Source organism: Moschus berezovskii, chromosome 1 (genome assembly GCF_049115385.1).
Source record: "Moschus berezovskii isolate FMDL1 chromosome 1, NW_MosBer_1.0, whole genome shotgun sequence".
Lineage (NCBI taxonomy): Eukaryota > Metazoa > Chordata > Mammalia > Artiodactyla > Moschidae > Moschus > Moschus berezovskii.
In genome coordinates, this window is record NC_142460.1 from 119,780,491 (window position 1) to 119,795,869 (window position 15,379).

The 15,379-nt window shown below is 41.3% G+C and overlaps 2 protein-coding genes across 13 annotated transcripts in view; one reads left to right on the forward strand and one right to left on the reverse strand.

The window, feature by feature from the left end:
* PRKCI (protein kinase C iota) overlaps window positions 1–8,086 on the reverse strand; it is a 106,023-nt gene extending 97,937 nt beyond the window's left edge. The window contains exon 1 of the mRNA XM_088839224.1: window positions 7,907–8,086. The gene's annotated coding sequence lies outside the window, so the exon portion shown is untranslated. The remainder of the gene's footprint in view (window positions 1–7,906) is intronic.
* PHC3 (polyhomeotic homolog 3) overlaps window positions 7,626–15,379 on the forward strand; it is a 79,113-nt gene continuing 71,359 nt past the window's right edge. For 10 of the 12 annotated variants that reach the window (XR_016038116.1, XM_088839183.1, XM_088839194.1 and 7 more), the window contains exons 1-4: window positions 7,626–7,714; window positions 10,149–10,314; window positions 13,884–14,039; window positions 15,126–15,203. Coding sequence is in view for 11 of the 12 variants with exons in the window: in XM_088839183.1 (XP_088695309.1) it covers window positions 7,701–7,714; window positions 10,149–10,314; window positions 13,884–14,039; window positions 15,126–15,203 (414 nt within the window). In the remaining variant the exon portion in view is untranslated. Of the gene's footprint in view, window positions 7,715–9,823; window positions 9,886–10,148; window positions 10,315–13,883; window positions 14,040–15,125; window positions 15,204–15,379 lie in introns of all 12 variants that reach the window. The other 2 variants (XM_088839189.1, XM_088839193.1) reach the window with 2 other exon arrangements.

Below are 15,379 nucleotides of genomic sequence, written 5' to 3' on the forward strand. Positions count from 1 at the left end.
CTGAATTCCAGGAGATCAAACATCACCGGGGTACACTATCTTGGAAGGGGCTTATGAAAGCCAGGTGATCGATTGAGTTTTATCTCAAGTCTGTCTCACAGTGGGGACATTGGGTCCCCAAACCCATTCTGTGATTATCCTCCAGTCCTGGAATTAATAATTAGAATAGATACACTGAGCACCTCATGGAGTCCCCACATTGGTTCCCTGACCTGTGGAGTGAGGGCTGGTATGGTGGGGAAGATCACGTGGAAGCCTCTAGAACTGCTTCTACTTAGGAAAATAGTAAACCAAAAGCAATACTGAATTCTTGGAGGAACTGCAGAGATTAGTGCACCACATTACCATTCAACAGGCCTGTTTGGCCTGTGCAGAAGGCAGACGGATTTTGGAGAATGACAGTGGATCACTGTAAGCTAAACCAGGTGGTAAGTCCAATTGCAGCCACTCTGCCAGATGTGGTTTTATTGGTTGAGCAAAGTAATACATCCCCTGGTACCTGACATGCAGCTATCAATCTGATAAATGTTTTTTTCTTGATACCTATCAGCAAAGACCACCAGAAGCAGTTTGTTTTCAGCTGGAAAGGCCAGCAGTACATCTTAACAGTCCTACATCAGGGCTAAATCAGTTCTCCAGCCTTTGTCATAATTAGTTTGCAAGAATATTTAAAAAAAATTTTTTTTTTTTTTAAATTTATTTGGCTGTGCCAGGTCATGTTGCCAGGATCTTCCATCTTTATTGCAGCATGTGGGATCTAGTTCCCTGACTGAGATCGAACCTGGACCCCCTGCATTGGGAGCACAGAATATTAACCACTGGAAGACCAGGGAAGTCTTGAGCCCACAGTTCACAAGAATCTTGACCAACTTTTTCTTCCACATCATATCACACTGGTCTTTTACATTGATGACACCATGCTGATTGGATGTAGTGAGCAAAAAGTAGCAACAACTCTAGACTTGTTGGTAAGACATTTGTGTGTCAGGGGGTGGAAAATAAACCTGACAAAAATTGAGTGACATTTCTTCTTTTATGTCAGTGAAATTTCTAGGAGGTCCAGTGGTGTGGACCATGTTGAGATATCCCTTTTAAAATGAAGGATAAAATGTTGCATCTGCTCCCCACACTTACTGCTCTGTGGCTCAGAGGTAAAGAATCCATCTGCAATGCAGGAGCCGCAGGGGGCATGGTACAATCCCTGGGAAGTTCCCTTGGAGGAGGGCATGGCAACCCAATCCAGTCTTCTTGTCTGGAGAATCCGATGGACAGAGGAGCCTGGAGGGCTACAGTCCATGGGATCGCTAAGAGTTAGACCTAACTGAAGCAAGCCTTCAGCAGGCCCCTATGCGTAAATCACAGCACAGGCTGTGATTAGGATTTTGGAACAAAGCTCCATCATCCTCTGCAGATAGCTGCCCTTTTGAGAAACAGCTCTTGGCCTGCTTCTTGACTTTTGTTGTTGGTTCAGTTGCTGAATAGTGTCCGATTCTTTGTGACCCCATGAACTGTATCACACCAGGCTTCGCTGTCCTCCACTATCTCCCAGAGTTTGCTCAAACTTATGTCCACTGAGTCAGTGATGCCATCCAACCATTTCATCCTTGTCTCCCGCTTCTCCTCCTGCCTTCAATCTTTCCTAGCATCAGGATCTTTTCTAATGAGTCAGCTCTTCACATCAGGTGGCCAAAGTATTGGAGCTTCAGCTTTAGCATCAGTCCTTCCAATGAATATTCAGGGTTGATTTTCTTTAGTATTGACTGGCTTGATCTCCCTGCTGTCCAAGGGACTCTCAAGAGTTTTCTCCAGCACCATAGTTCAAGAGTTTAAATTCTTCGGGGCTCAGCCTTGTTACGGTCCAACTCTCACATCCATACATGACTACTGGAAAAACCATAGCTTTGACTATACAGACCTTTGTCGGCAAAGTGATGTCTCTGCTTTTTAGCATGCTGTCTATGTTTGTCATAGGTAGTCTTCCAAGGAGCAAGTGTCTTTTAATTTGGTGACTGCAGTCACCATCCACAGTGATTTTGGAACCCAATAAAATGAAATCTGACACTGTTTCCACATTTTCCCCATCTATTTGCCATGAAGTGATAGGACCAGAGGCCATGATCTTAGTTTTTTGAACTTTGAGTTTTAAGCCAGATTTTTCAGTCTCCTTTTTCATTTTCATCAAGAAGCTCTTTAGTTCCTCTTCATTTTATGCCATTAAAGTGGAATCATCTGCATGTCTAAGGTTATTGACGTTTCTCCCAGCAATCTAGATTCCAGCTTGTGATTTGTCCAGCCCGGCATTTCGCATGATGTGCTATGCATATAAGTTAAATAAGCAGGGTGACAACATACAACCTTGATATACTCCTTTCCCGGTTTTGAACCAGTCTGTTGTTCCATGTCTGCTTCTAACTGTTGCTTTTTGTCCTGCATACAAGTTTCTCAGGAGGTAGGAAGATGGTTGGGTATTCCCATCTCTTTAAGAATATTCCACAGTTTGTTGTGATCCACACAGTCAGAGGCTTTAGCACAGTCAATGAAGCAGAAGGAGATATTTTTCTGGAATTTCCTTGCTTTTTCTATGATCCAGCATATGTTGGCAATTTGATCTCTGGTTTCTCTGTCTTTTTAAAATCTAGCTTGTATATCTCGAAGCTCTCAGTTCACATACTGCTGAAGCCTAGTTTGAAGAATTTATTTGACCTTAGTAGAGACTGATCGCTTAATTATGGGTCACCAAATTACCATGGAATTTGAGCTGCCTATTATGAACTGAGTATCGTCTGGTCTATCAGGCCAGATATTGCAGAGCAATATCTTACCATCAAAAGTAGTGGATTATACATGATAGTGAGACAGGCTGGGACTTGGGACCCTTTGCTGCAGTGCTGCAATGCTCGCACTTGGACACACATCTCCTCAAGCCACAAAACACAAAAAACTGTATGGGACTAAAAATAACTGTGTGCACATTAAGATAAATTCTGGACCAAAAGATACAAAGAGACGAAAAAACCTGATTGCCACACTTTTGAAGAGCCTGGCGCAATAACAGGGTGTTGGAAGAAAAATCACACTCCTGCATACAACACCACCTAAGGGATAGGCAAACCACCTAAGCCTTTAACCCCTGAACACACCCCTACTCTTATTCTATATAAGGAACAAGCTTGCCCCCCTCACGGGGAGCAAGCAAGCAAGGGAATCTGTTGTTTGTTCTCTCTTCCCCCTGCTGCAGCAGGGGCCCCAATAAAGCCTCGCCTGACTTTCTTGTCTGGCCTCTAGTCAATTTCTATAGATTGAGGAAGGCCAAGAACCCTGGTCAGTAACAACAGGGCTGAACAGGCATTGAAGCCACAAGTGAGTTACATGAAATGGGCCGAATTCCCATGGTCCCCAGTCCTGCTCCTCTGCCTTCTCTCTCCATCATGTGAAGATATAGTGAGAAGGTGGCTGCCTGCAAACCAGGAAGAGGGCCCTCACCAGCTATTGAATCTGTTGCACCTTGATCCTAGACTTCCCAGCCTCCAGGACTGTGGGAAAAAACGTTCATTTAAGCCATCCAGTGCATGGTCTCTGTCATAACAGCCCAAACTAAGACAGAAATAGTAGTTTGCCAACGCTCGATCTAGTGTTCAGATCAGCACTGTCCAATAGGACTTTCTGTAATGATAGAAATGTTTTATATTTGCATGGTACCATACAGTCGCCACTAGCCACACATATCTATTGAGCACTTGATGTGTGACTAGTACAACTAAGGAACCAAAATTTTAATCTACCCCTCCTTTTCATTCCTGGAGCCTTTTACCATTTCTCAGATGGCTGGATGGCATCACCGACTCTGTTGACATGAGTTTGAGTGAACTCTGGGAGTTGGTGATGGACAGGGAGGCCTGGCATGCTGTGATTCATGGGGTCGCGGAAAGTCGGACACGACTGAGCGACTGAAATGAACTGAACTGAACTGAACTGAGGGATTAATAGCGGAGAAGGCAATGCAAGCCACTCCAGTACTCTTGCCTAGAAAATCCCATGGATGGAGGAGCCTGGTAGGCTGCAGTCCGTGAGGTCGCTAAGGGTCGGACATGACTGAGAGACTTCACTTTCACACATTGGAGAAGGAAATGGCAGCCCGCTTTGGTGTTCTTGCCTGGAGAATCCCAGGGACGGGGGAGCCTGGTGGGCTTCCGTCTATGGGGTCACACAGAGTCGGACACGACTGAAGTGACTTAGCAGCAGCAGCAGGAATTAATAGAGTTTTCCAATTAGTTTCCGGGTCTCCAGTTTCACTTCTTTCCAAAGCATCCCTGCTAGAGGGATTTTTCTAAAATTATATAGGATGCTAGCACTTTCCCAAAGCAGCACTTCCTGGAAACTTTAGAAAGTTTCAAGTTCTATTAGCATGACACATAAATCTTTTCCATAGGAAATCACAAAGAGGTAAAATACCTTTTTCTGTTTCATCAGATAAGTGATGGTAAGTTTCTTGTGTGTAGTCTTGCATCATACTTTGTCTCCTCTAACATTTCACACAGTGGCTTTCTGAATGATGCAGTGAAGAAAACTTGACTTTGGCCATGGAAAGCTTAAGTCAGAACCCCAATTCTGGAACCCCATTCTAGCAGTCACTATAGTCATTTAATCACCTTGAACTCACTATATTTCCGAGATAAATGAAAATGATACTAGTATTGTTGGGAAGATCAAATGAGTTTGTGGAAATCCTCTGCCTTCAGTAAAAGGCTAGACAAATACTAGTTGTTGTTATAATAAATATTGGGTTTGAAATGTTTCTTAAAAAGTAGTACTGGCAATTCTCTGGTGTTCCAGTGGTTAGCACTTGATCCTTTCACTTTTGGGGCCCAGGTTTGATCCCTGGTTGGAGAACTAAGATCCTGCAAGCCACTGGGTGTGGCCAAAAAAAAAAAAGCAGTACTGGCCTGATTTTACCCAATATGTATTATGACTTTTAAGGCCAGTCTGCATGAGATGAAAATATAGATACAAGCCTTGGATGTTCAAAGAAAGAGTGATGAAAAGGAACAATTTTGGTACATTTATTCCAAACATTCCTTTGGATTATGCATTTTTCATGTTTAGGTCTAAGACTGCTTTTTAAAAAATTTTTTTTAATTTTATCTATTTGGCTGCACTAGGTCTTAGCTGTGGCATGGGGGATCTTTACTTGTGGTATGTGAACTTAGTTGCTGTATGTGGGATCTAGTTCCCAGGTCAGGGATTAAACCTGGGCTGCCTGGGAGAAATATCAATAACCTCAGATATGCAGATGACACTACCCTTATGGCAGAAAGTGAAGAGGAACTAAAAAGCCTCTTGATGAAAGTGAAAGAGGAGAGTGAAAAGGTTGGCTTGAAGCTCAACATTCAGAAAACAAAGATCATGGCATCTGGTCCCATCACTTCATGGGAAATAGATGGAAAAACAGTGGAAACAGTGTCAGACTTTATTTTTTTGGGCTCCAAAATCACTGCAGATGCTGATTGCAGCCATGGAATTAAAAGACGCTTACTCTTTGGAAGGAAAGTTATGACCAACCTTGATAGTATATTAAAAAGCAGAGACATTACTTTGCCAACAAAGGTCCGTCTAGTCAAGGCTATGGTTTTTCCAGTGGTCATGTATGGATGTGAGAGTTGGACTGTGAAGAAAGCTGATCGCCGAAGAATCGATGCTTTTGAACTGTGGTGCTGGAGAAGACTCTTGAGAGTCCCTTGGACTGCAAGGAGATCCAACCAGTCCATTCTAAAGGAGATCGATCCTGGGTGTTCATTGGAAGGACTGATGCTAAAGCTGAAACTGAAATACTATGGCCACCTCATGCGAAGAGTTGACTCACTGGAAAAGACTCTGATGCTGGGAAAGGTTGGGGGTGGGACGAGAAGGGGACGACAGAGAATGAGATGGCTGGATGGCATCACCCACTCTGTGGACATGAGTTTGAGTGAACTCCGGGAGTTGGTGATGGACAGGGAGGCCTGGCGTGCTGTGATTCATGGGGTTGCAAAGAGTCGGACACGACTGAGCGACTGAACTGAACTGCCTGCATTATGAGTGCAGACTCTTAGTCACTGGACCAGCAGGGAAGTCCTTAAGACTGCTTTCTTCAGTTTTGTTTTGATGAATGAAAATTTCAGGGATACCAATAGACAGTCAACTTGTTTTTTGACCACACAGCATCCAGGATCTTAATTCTGCTGTGATGAGAGATTGAACCCTTAGCCCTTGTACTGGAAGTGCACAGTCTTAACTACTGGACACTTAATGGATCTATGTCAGAACACTTAGATTGTGAGACTCTCTCTGTAAAATCCAGATTAAGACTTGTTGGAAGACAGGGACTTGGTTCACTCATCTTAAGTGCTTTGGAAATTTAAATTCAAGTAATAATAAATCTTCACTGCCCTTCACCAAATAAAGCATTTTGAACACAAATAATGCCTTCTTTTTGCACTTTTTAAGATGGTGGAGTCACATTTCAAAACTGAGAAATGAGGAACTTCCTTGGTGGTCCAAAGGTTAAGACTTGGTCCTTCCAATGCAAGGGGCCAAGGTTTCATCCGTGGTGGTGGAACTAGGGTTCTACATGCTGCACTGCAATAGCAAAAAAAAAAAAAACCCTGAGAAATGAATTACTGATATAAATTCAACACAAAGTGTAATATGGTCTAATGAAAACATGCTTAATCTTACAAATCCTGTGAACAGGATGTCCCTAGGGGAAGGAAGAGACCACTCAATGTCGGCTAAATTGTCCCTTTGCCACATCGCCCTGTATGATAACCTTGTTTCTTTACCTTATTTTCTTACCTGAAAGCAAAACCGTTCCTACTACTCCTAGGCGAACTCACTGAAAAAGTCCCCTTTGAAAATTCCCTGTAGATGCTTAAAAATAAGATATTACTACTTCGTCTTTCTTTTCTGATATGCTCAGATGATGCCATTGCCATGTAATTCCCAAGAATCAACTTTTTCACTCTCCTCTTTCACTTTCATCAAGAGGCTTTTTAGAATAAATTACAGTAGCAAACTGGTGGCTAGTCCCGCTTGTTCTCTCTGCTGTATGCAAACTTGTAATCTCCACTAACTGGTCAGTAAATTCATGTCAAAGAAGTGGGTGATATTCATAGGGTAATATGATAATACCTTAACTGTCCACCGCATGGGCATCCAGAACTCTATCTTTGAGCCCAAGAGAGGGCCTGTTGGTTCTATCCCCAAATTGCCACGCGCCTCAGGTAACAAGCCCTGCAGCTACCATGGCATTTCCTTTCACTATGAGACCCTCAGCATCCAGTCCTCGCGTCATTCTCTTCCATCTCCCTCTCTGCAGTTTGCACAAGCTTTGGTATATTTTAGATAGTCATAAAATTTGTCATTTAACAGTCTAATCAGAACTTTTCATATCTCGGTTAGACACCCCTCCCCAGTAGGAAAAAGACCCTAGAGAAAGCGAGGGGGTGCACGTGACACACTGACCCCTAAACTGGCACTGCCCGCTCACTTCCCCGAGCCAGCAAGCCTTCAAGTGGGAGGAGGAATTGCGAGAAGAAGGCCCCACGTGACCTCGGGGGCCCGAGGCTGAGCCGACCCCGCCCCTCCTCCCGTTTCGGCCGCGGCCGCCGCGGCCGCCGCCGGGGGGCGCATGCGCAGCCCGTGTTAGTGATGGAGGAGAGAAGATGGCGGAAGCGGAGTGAGTGACTTGCTGGTGACTGATGTCGTAACTGGGGGGCGAGAGGGGGCAGCGACAAGTCCCCCCAGGGGGAAAGCGCAGGGCTCCTTCGCGGGCAGTGCGGGGAAAGGGGGACGCGAGAGCTTGCTTATCGTGGAGGAGCCTGCTTGGCCCTTGTCGGGGGACGGAGCCGAACCGTCAGGGTCCGGTTACCTCCAGGCGGGAGCGCCCCTTCCGCCGTCTGCTCGCGCATCTGCGGGGCCTTTGCGCACGGTCGCTTCTCGGAGCCCTGCCGCCGGGGTGTTCCGGAAGATGAGCCCGGGGGGGCCCCTCCGAGGCTGTCATCCCCGCCGGTGGGCCCCGCGGGCAGCGTCGTGACGGCCGCCCGCGCCGGGGGCCCGCGGAGGCTGCGTGGGGCCGCGCGGGCACTGCCAGGCCTGCGTCACGCTCGCCGCCTTCCCGCCGCGGCGCCACCCCGCTGCGCCCCGGTGGGAGCGCCCGGGACGCGGGGCTGCTCACTCCCTGCCCCGGCGGGCTCGGAGGCGGTGTCCCGGCGGCGGGGGCTGTGGCGTGTCCGGCGGGGCCGAAAACACACTGTAGGAAAGATCTTCCTTTCCCTCGGGTCTCTGGCTGCAGTGTTGTTGCCGCCCTAGAGGGCCACATTCTTGTGTGGCGGTGTGATGGTATGCTTCGTTAGCGACTCAAACTTAAGTGTTTCCTGGGTAGGCCGCTTGTGCAGCGGAACTGCCGTTTGTGTTTTGCAGGCAATATACAAGGCTAGTCGGTGGAGTTAGCAAAATTGTTCTTTTGTGCCAGGTCTCCAGATGCAGTTTAATGATTTGGCCAGTTCTACCCACCGATGTTTAGACTTGTGTCTAGATTTTGGATTCTCTGTGACCATATTTAGTTACTGAACTGCTTACTGCAGGGTTTGAGGAGATGGTTGAGCAGAACAGCACTGTACAAGGACCAGAATTAAAGCTGGCTTTTTGCATATTATTGATGCGTGGTTCAGAAGTGTTATGATAGGTAACACTTTGGTAAAAAGTTTATATACCACCATACCTGTATGATGTTGAATTGTTAACATATGCTGCTGTGATTTGATGATTGGAAAGGAGTTTGCAGAACTTTAACAAACCGCTCCCCAACCCTCCCCCACCACGAATAAAACCCCCAGAGAAGTCTATAAAGGTGTGTGAGTCATTTATTAATCAAAAAGATTAGTAAGAGTTTGCTCCCCCCTTTTTTTGCTTTCAGGTTTTCTCTTATAAATCGGGCTCACAGAGCAATCATACTCTTATGACTATACATATAAATACTGTTTACATATGTGATATAAAAAAGAAAATTTGTAGGTAAAAGGACACTATGTCGGAGTAGTGCAAGCATACACAGTGCCAAATTCCTTTGTTTTTTCCTGAAGTAGAAAGTGTTACGTTCTTGTCAGTACTGCTCATGTGAGGTGGGTCATATTATGTTTCTCAGAAGAAAAAATAAGAAAGGCAGAGAAAACCAGTATATTCTTAAGTTTGCTTTTTGTGGTGCATTTCTGTCCCTACAATAAATACTGTAGTTTTAAGGCACTCAGAATTGACTTAATATGTTGTTTGAATTTATTAAAATAAAAATTTTGTATTTGTATCACAACAGTGAAATGAGTTTGTAATGTTGGAGGGAAGATAATCAGAATGGTACAAAACTGCACTTCTTGCATAAGGAAAGTGACATAGTTACGCTGTTTTCAAAATTTGGAGCTGTATTTTGTGAAAAAGATTTTTGTTAGCAAGTGGGAAAATTGTTTTCAGCGGCTTCTCTTATTTATCCAGAGTAATCTGCTTATGAGTATTACTCAGAGCTATTAGATGTGGTAGGACAGAATTGTAGAATAATTAGAGGGAAAGCAGTATGAGTTAATAAATTATTTTTTAACTTATTTTCCTAGAGAACGTATTTTTCAATAAAGTACATATGGTAACCAAAAACTGAGTTAATTGACTAAGCACAAGTCCACAGGCATCCTTTTTTAATGTCTATATAAGAATGATTTTAATTTGTAATTAGTATGGTCAAAAGAATATAAAGAAGTATTTTAATACTCTGATATTGCTTAAGTTTTAATTTTCCTAGGTAGTATTCTGTCATCACCTGTTTTGGTTTCAAGACATTCATCTTCCTTCAACAATAAAAAGGTAAACTTTAGGCCAGGCTTTATCTGAGTTCTGTATCCTGAGTCCTCTGGATTCAAATTTAGTAGATAAGAATTGTTAATTATGCTTTATCTTTGTAAAGTATTTTTCCCTTTCACGTGTTTATGGTGACTGTGTGCTATCTGTATTTTATGAGATCCTTCTTAGAAATTTACACAGTTCTGATTATTTCTTGGAATAATTAAATATTCTTTATAAACAGTATAACGCTTTTGCCAATACAAATCCTCTGTGCTGTCTGCTAGATTTAAGGACCCTAGTACAGCTATGGATAGTGAGCCAAACCCTGGAACATCTTCGGTGTCGACGACAAACAGCAGCACCACCACCACCACCATCACTACTTCCTCTTCTCGAATGCAGCAACCACAGATCTCTGTCTACAGTGGCTCAGACCGACATGCTGTACAGGTATTTCAGTTACCATGACGGGTAGGCTAAGACTTAGGAGCCATTACTTTTTGCTTAAGCCAGGTAAATGTATTGTTTCATATCCTCAAATGAGTTACATGATCACCCTCTAAATGAGTACAGTTAGAATTGTTAACATTTGGAACTACCAACAGTTATTTAATAATCATTCTATTGGGAGGGCCTACATTTGTCAGCATGTAGCTTCGAAAGCAATGTCAGGAAAATTATAATTGAAAGGTTCCTAGGTGCTGCTGCAAGTGGGGAAACTCGACCAAGTTTTTCTGGATTATTGTGTATTTGAACCCAAAATTTGGACTTAGGATCTGTTCAGCTCTGTAGATAAGAGGTTCATTTTAAACCCAAGAACCCTAAGCAAGAGGATCCATTAGGAGCTGTCAGGGGCAGAGGAGAAAGGGAATATTTAATTAGGGAAAGTCTTAGGCTGTTCACTTAGTTGAGAAAATAAAGTTTAGCCGGGTAACCTTTGTAGGGAAGGAGCAAATTAGCAAAGATGGTGGCGGTCAGGCTCTGTCACCCCATAGTCTGTTGCTCTCACCCCACGTTTTGTAAATACAGTTGTGTAACAGCTGAGATCACTTACAGCACTGTGCATGTGTCGCGATGTACCCTCTTGACCACGGACCACTTTTGTTCTGTAAACCTATATAAGCTCCACCTGAAAAGCCCTTGTGGCAGCATTATGGCTATGTCCGCTGGGTCAACCACAAGAGAATACAGTGTGTCTACTGTTATGGCTGCTGTGCCAGTCAGGAGAGAAGAAACGTGTCTGCAGTTCTTCTGGATCCTTGCATCTTCTTCCAGCTTCCCCGCTCGCTCCTTGCCTACCCTGGCTTCAGCAGACAGTGAGATCCTCAAGGCAGCCTTTATAGAAATGGAGGTTGAGGCAATATGGTATTGCATAAAAAGAGCATGGGCATTGCAGGCTGATGTAGTTTTCATTTGAATTCCATTTTCTTTAGTAGCTATGTAGCCTTGAGTGAGAGGCATAATCTCCTTGAGCCTCAGGAAACTATAAAATGAGAATGAGACCATCTGCTTAATTAGTTACGAGGATTTGATGAAGGATCTAGAATTTTGTGGGGCACATTATATACTCAGTAAATGATAGTAGCTAATACATACTGAATAATTATGTGCCAAGTATTTGATAAATGCTTTACATGGATTTTCTCCATTCAACAGATGGAAGAATTGATGTTTTAAATTGGTTAAATAACTTTCCTAAACTCACATACCTAGTTGGTACTCTTGACTTTAGAGTTGTGCCCTTAAATACTGAGTTTTTTTCCCATTACACCTGTTTTCTTTCTCAAATCTACATAATTGCACTCCACCCTGAAAAAAACAGACCTGTTTTAGTCATCTCCCTGATCCATTTTTCTAGAGTGCAGATCACATTATACTGACCTGAAATTACTGTGGAGTAGAATCAGGACTGTTGGAAACTCGTCAGTCAGTTCAGTAGAAATTCAGACTGGAACATAGTTTTTTTTTTAATGTTTTTCACCTTTCTCTGAGGCAAGGGAAACAGGGAACATAAAGATAGATCCTTGAACATAAAGATAATGTGATATTTTAAATACCATTTTGTTTTCCACCTATTTTCTAAGCTGGCTGTGTTAATAAAAAAGTTACTTGGGATTTGTAGTTGAAGATAATATCTCACGAACAGCACTAACTCTAATTCTTACAAGATCATAGAATTGCTTCCCTTAAAATGTAATTACATCAATATTTATTGAACTACCTAAGTAGTTTAATACCTTCCAGCTTTTCTTTTTTTTTTTTTCCTACCCCTGTGAATCCTTTTCATCTTCCTTGCTCCAGAGGAATAAAATAAGAGCAATGTGCTGTATCTTTAACTTGTTTTTAAAGAGTCTCTCATCCATGAGTATGGCACTGAATGGTAATGAAAAATTGTGCTGACAATAGAAAAAATAAGTATATTCAAATAGGTTATTCATTTTTAATTTCAGTTTGATTTTAGGGTTTTGTTGTAGAATTAGAGCAACATATACAGATTACCTAACCAAAAAGATATATTGTTGTGATGCTAAAGCACTTAATGCTGGTGTGTACTTCCCTGCAACTAGGGGTCAAAGCCTGTATTGATTTTGTGACAGGAATCTGCAGCAGGTGTAGCAGTCTATTGTTGGTGAATTGCGACATGAATTCAGGAAGGTAAAAAACACAAGGAAAAATGCTTTCTTGGAATTTGAATAAAGACATTCATAGCTCTGTGATAAAGGTATCCTGACTCAGAAGCTCAGACTATAGGATTATGTCTCTTTTTCTCCATTAGCTCTTGAAAACTCTGGTTTGGTTCTGAGATTTAGGGTGCTGTTTGAGAGTCCCCATGGGCATGACAAGACTTTGGGATGTGATTGCAGAGGACTGGTGTAGTCCAGTGTACCATTTGGACAGATGAAGGATTTTTCTCTTTTATTAGAACTCTTGACTGTTTCACATTTATCAATTTATGAAGTTTGGGTTCAGAGTTTTCATTTTACTAATAAATAGTCACAGTAATAAACACTTATAAGAATTTTTTTAGTAAGAATAATTTTGTGTTGAAACAATTGTACCTGAAATTTAAAAAACATGAGTGGTTACTTAGTAATTTTCTTTAAAAAATGGCTTTATAATTTTATGTGGTTATTACTATAATGAAGTTAAGTTTTTTCAGACATTTATAAAAAATACAAATGAGAATCAGGTAAAAATCACTTCTAATCTAGCTACCTATCAGTAGTCTTTTAATGTTTTCCTGAATAGTCATTAAAATATTTTAATATAAATGATATCTTACTCTGTACACTATTAAGTGACCTGTTTCCACCTAATGATGTATTTGCAAACTATTTTGTTGATAGTTGTTATCTGCTCTGTTCAATATAGTAGCTACTAGCTGCATGTGGCTATTTTATATTTAAATTAAAATTCAGTAAAATTAAAAACTTAGTTCCTTGGTTGCACTAGTCTCCTTGTAAGCGCTTAGTAGATACTTAGGGTTAGTGGCTCCTGTATTGGACAGCACTGATCTGTTATACATTACTGTTTGTAATACATGCAGAGTATACATATTCATTTTATACCCAAATCGCCAATCCTAACAAGTTTTATCCAAAATGGGTATTCCAGTTTACATTGTTACTAACATTGTATGAGCGTGTCTGTTTCTCCAGTAGCAATAGTATTCTTTTAAATGTTTATCCATCGGAAGGTTGAAAAAGTGTCGCGTTTTAATTTGTATGTTTTGACTACTAATGAGATTGAAGATATTTTCAAATGCTTACTTAACCCTTTTTCCTTTTGTGAAATCCTCTACTGGGTAACTTTAATCTGTACAGATTAGCGAATCCTAGTGATGAATAACTAGGAGAGAACTTGTTAATAAGTGTGAGGACATTGAATATTAAAGGAGTGAAATTTTAAATTTCTGTTACTTTATGGTTACTTTTACTTCTTTTAGTTTCTAATATAGCTTTTCTAATACTTCATGGTTAAGATTATGGTTTGACATTGGTTCAATTGACTTATCACAGGTAATTCAACAGGCACTGCATCGCCCTCCCAGCTCAGCTGCTCAGTATCTACAGCAGATGTACGCCGCACAGCAGCAGCACTTGATGCTGCACACAGCGGCTCTCCAGCAGCAGCACTTAAGCAGCTCCCAGCTTCAGAGCCTTGCTGCTGTTCAGGTGAGACTGAAATGAATTAAGAACTAACGAGGCCAGAGCTGACATTGCCTGCAGATAGTTACTGAAAATAAATACACTGGGTATTATTGCAGAGTTTTCAGATGTTCTGTGTTTTTTTCTTAAGAAAATATAATAGGCTGCCAAATAAAAGTTAGTTTAAATAAATGAATGTTTAATGTGTTACTCTGTTGCTGAGTTTTGTCCCTCTGCATTTTATCTACATTGCAGAAATGCTGTACCAGTCTTGTGTATATAAAATTCTAGGGATGACAGTGAATAGTTCAGGTTACATAAATCTTAATTACATTTTAACCAAAAAAGGTTTTTTTAAATTACATAAGTAATTTACACTCATTAAAAAACAAAACAAAACAACCAGTATAAAATCGTTCATGAGAGGTAAAGTATAGAGGTGTTCCTTTTCCACACCCACTGGTATTTTCCACTCTTCGGAGGTGGCCACTGTTTAATATGCATCCCTCCAGAAACGTTCTGTATAAAAATATGTATGTGCAGTTTTCTAAAGTCCAGTCATATGATTCTTACTGCTATCAGGATGATTTTATGATTAAATGTTTATGTTTTTAAACAGGTCTTCATTATTACATTGTTTATTTAAATAAAACTCTAATGTGAGATTTGAATCTCGTCACCAGAGTAGGATCTCAAGTTGACTGAACCTGAAAAAGGTTTATTTCTGTTAAACACATCCCAGCTGTTACTCCTTCTCATTAGTGTAATTTAAAATATCTTATTCATGATAGTTAGGAAACTGAAACCCATTGGCATTTGATATATCCCCAATTTATTTTTCATAACATTGGATTGGTAATTTCACTTCAAAGAAGAGATCTATAGAATAAAACTGACAATGGGTGCAGCTCTTAAAATGAGCCTTTGGGTCTTCTGTTTTCACCATGCAGTGTTTTCTTTTTTTCTTAATTTGTTTGACCAAAACTTAATCCATGTTGACTGTAAAATGACCGTAAAATAGACGTTTTGATTTTTATTGTGATTTTTGTGGTATCCTGGTACAGGAAAGTTTTAAACTTCAGACTTACAGACATAAAGATCTTATTATTTTAGGCAAGCTTGTCCAGTGGAAGACCACCTACATCCCCCACAGGAAGTGTCACACAACAGTCAAGTATGTCCCAGACATCTGTAAGTGCTCTAATTTTTTTCCTGGTTTTAAAATTTTAGATTTTTGCTTTCCAGAAGTGAACTGTTAAAATTTACAAAGCTGTTACTGTTTATCTTTTGAGTACTGTTTAAGTAACAAGTGGCTAGAAACAGGAATGGTAAATTTTGAGAATTTGGAACTAATGTCAAACTTCTGA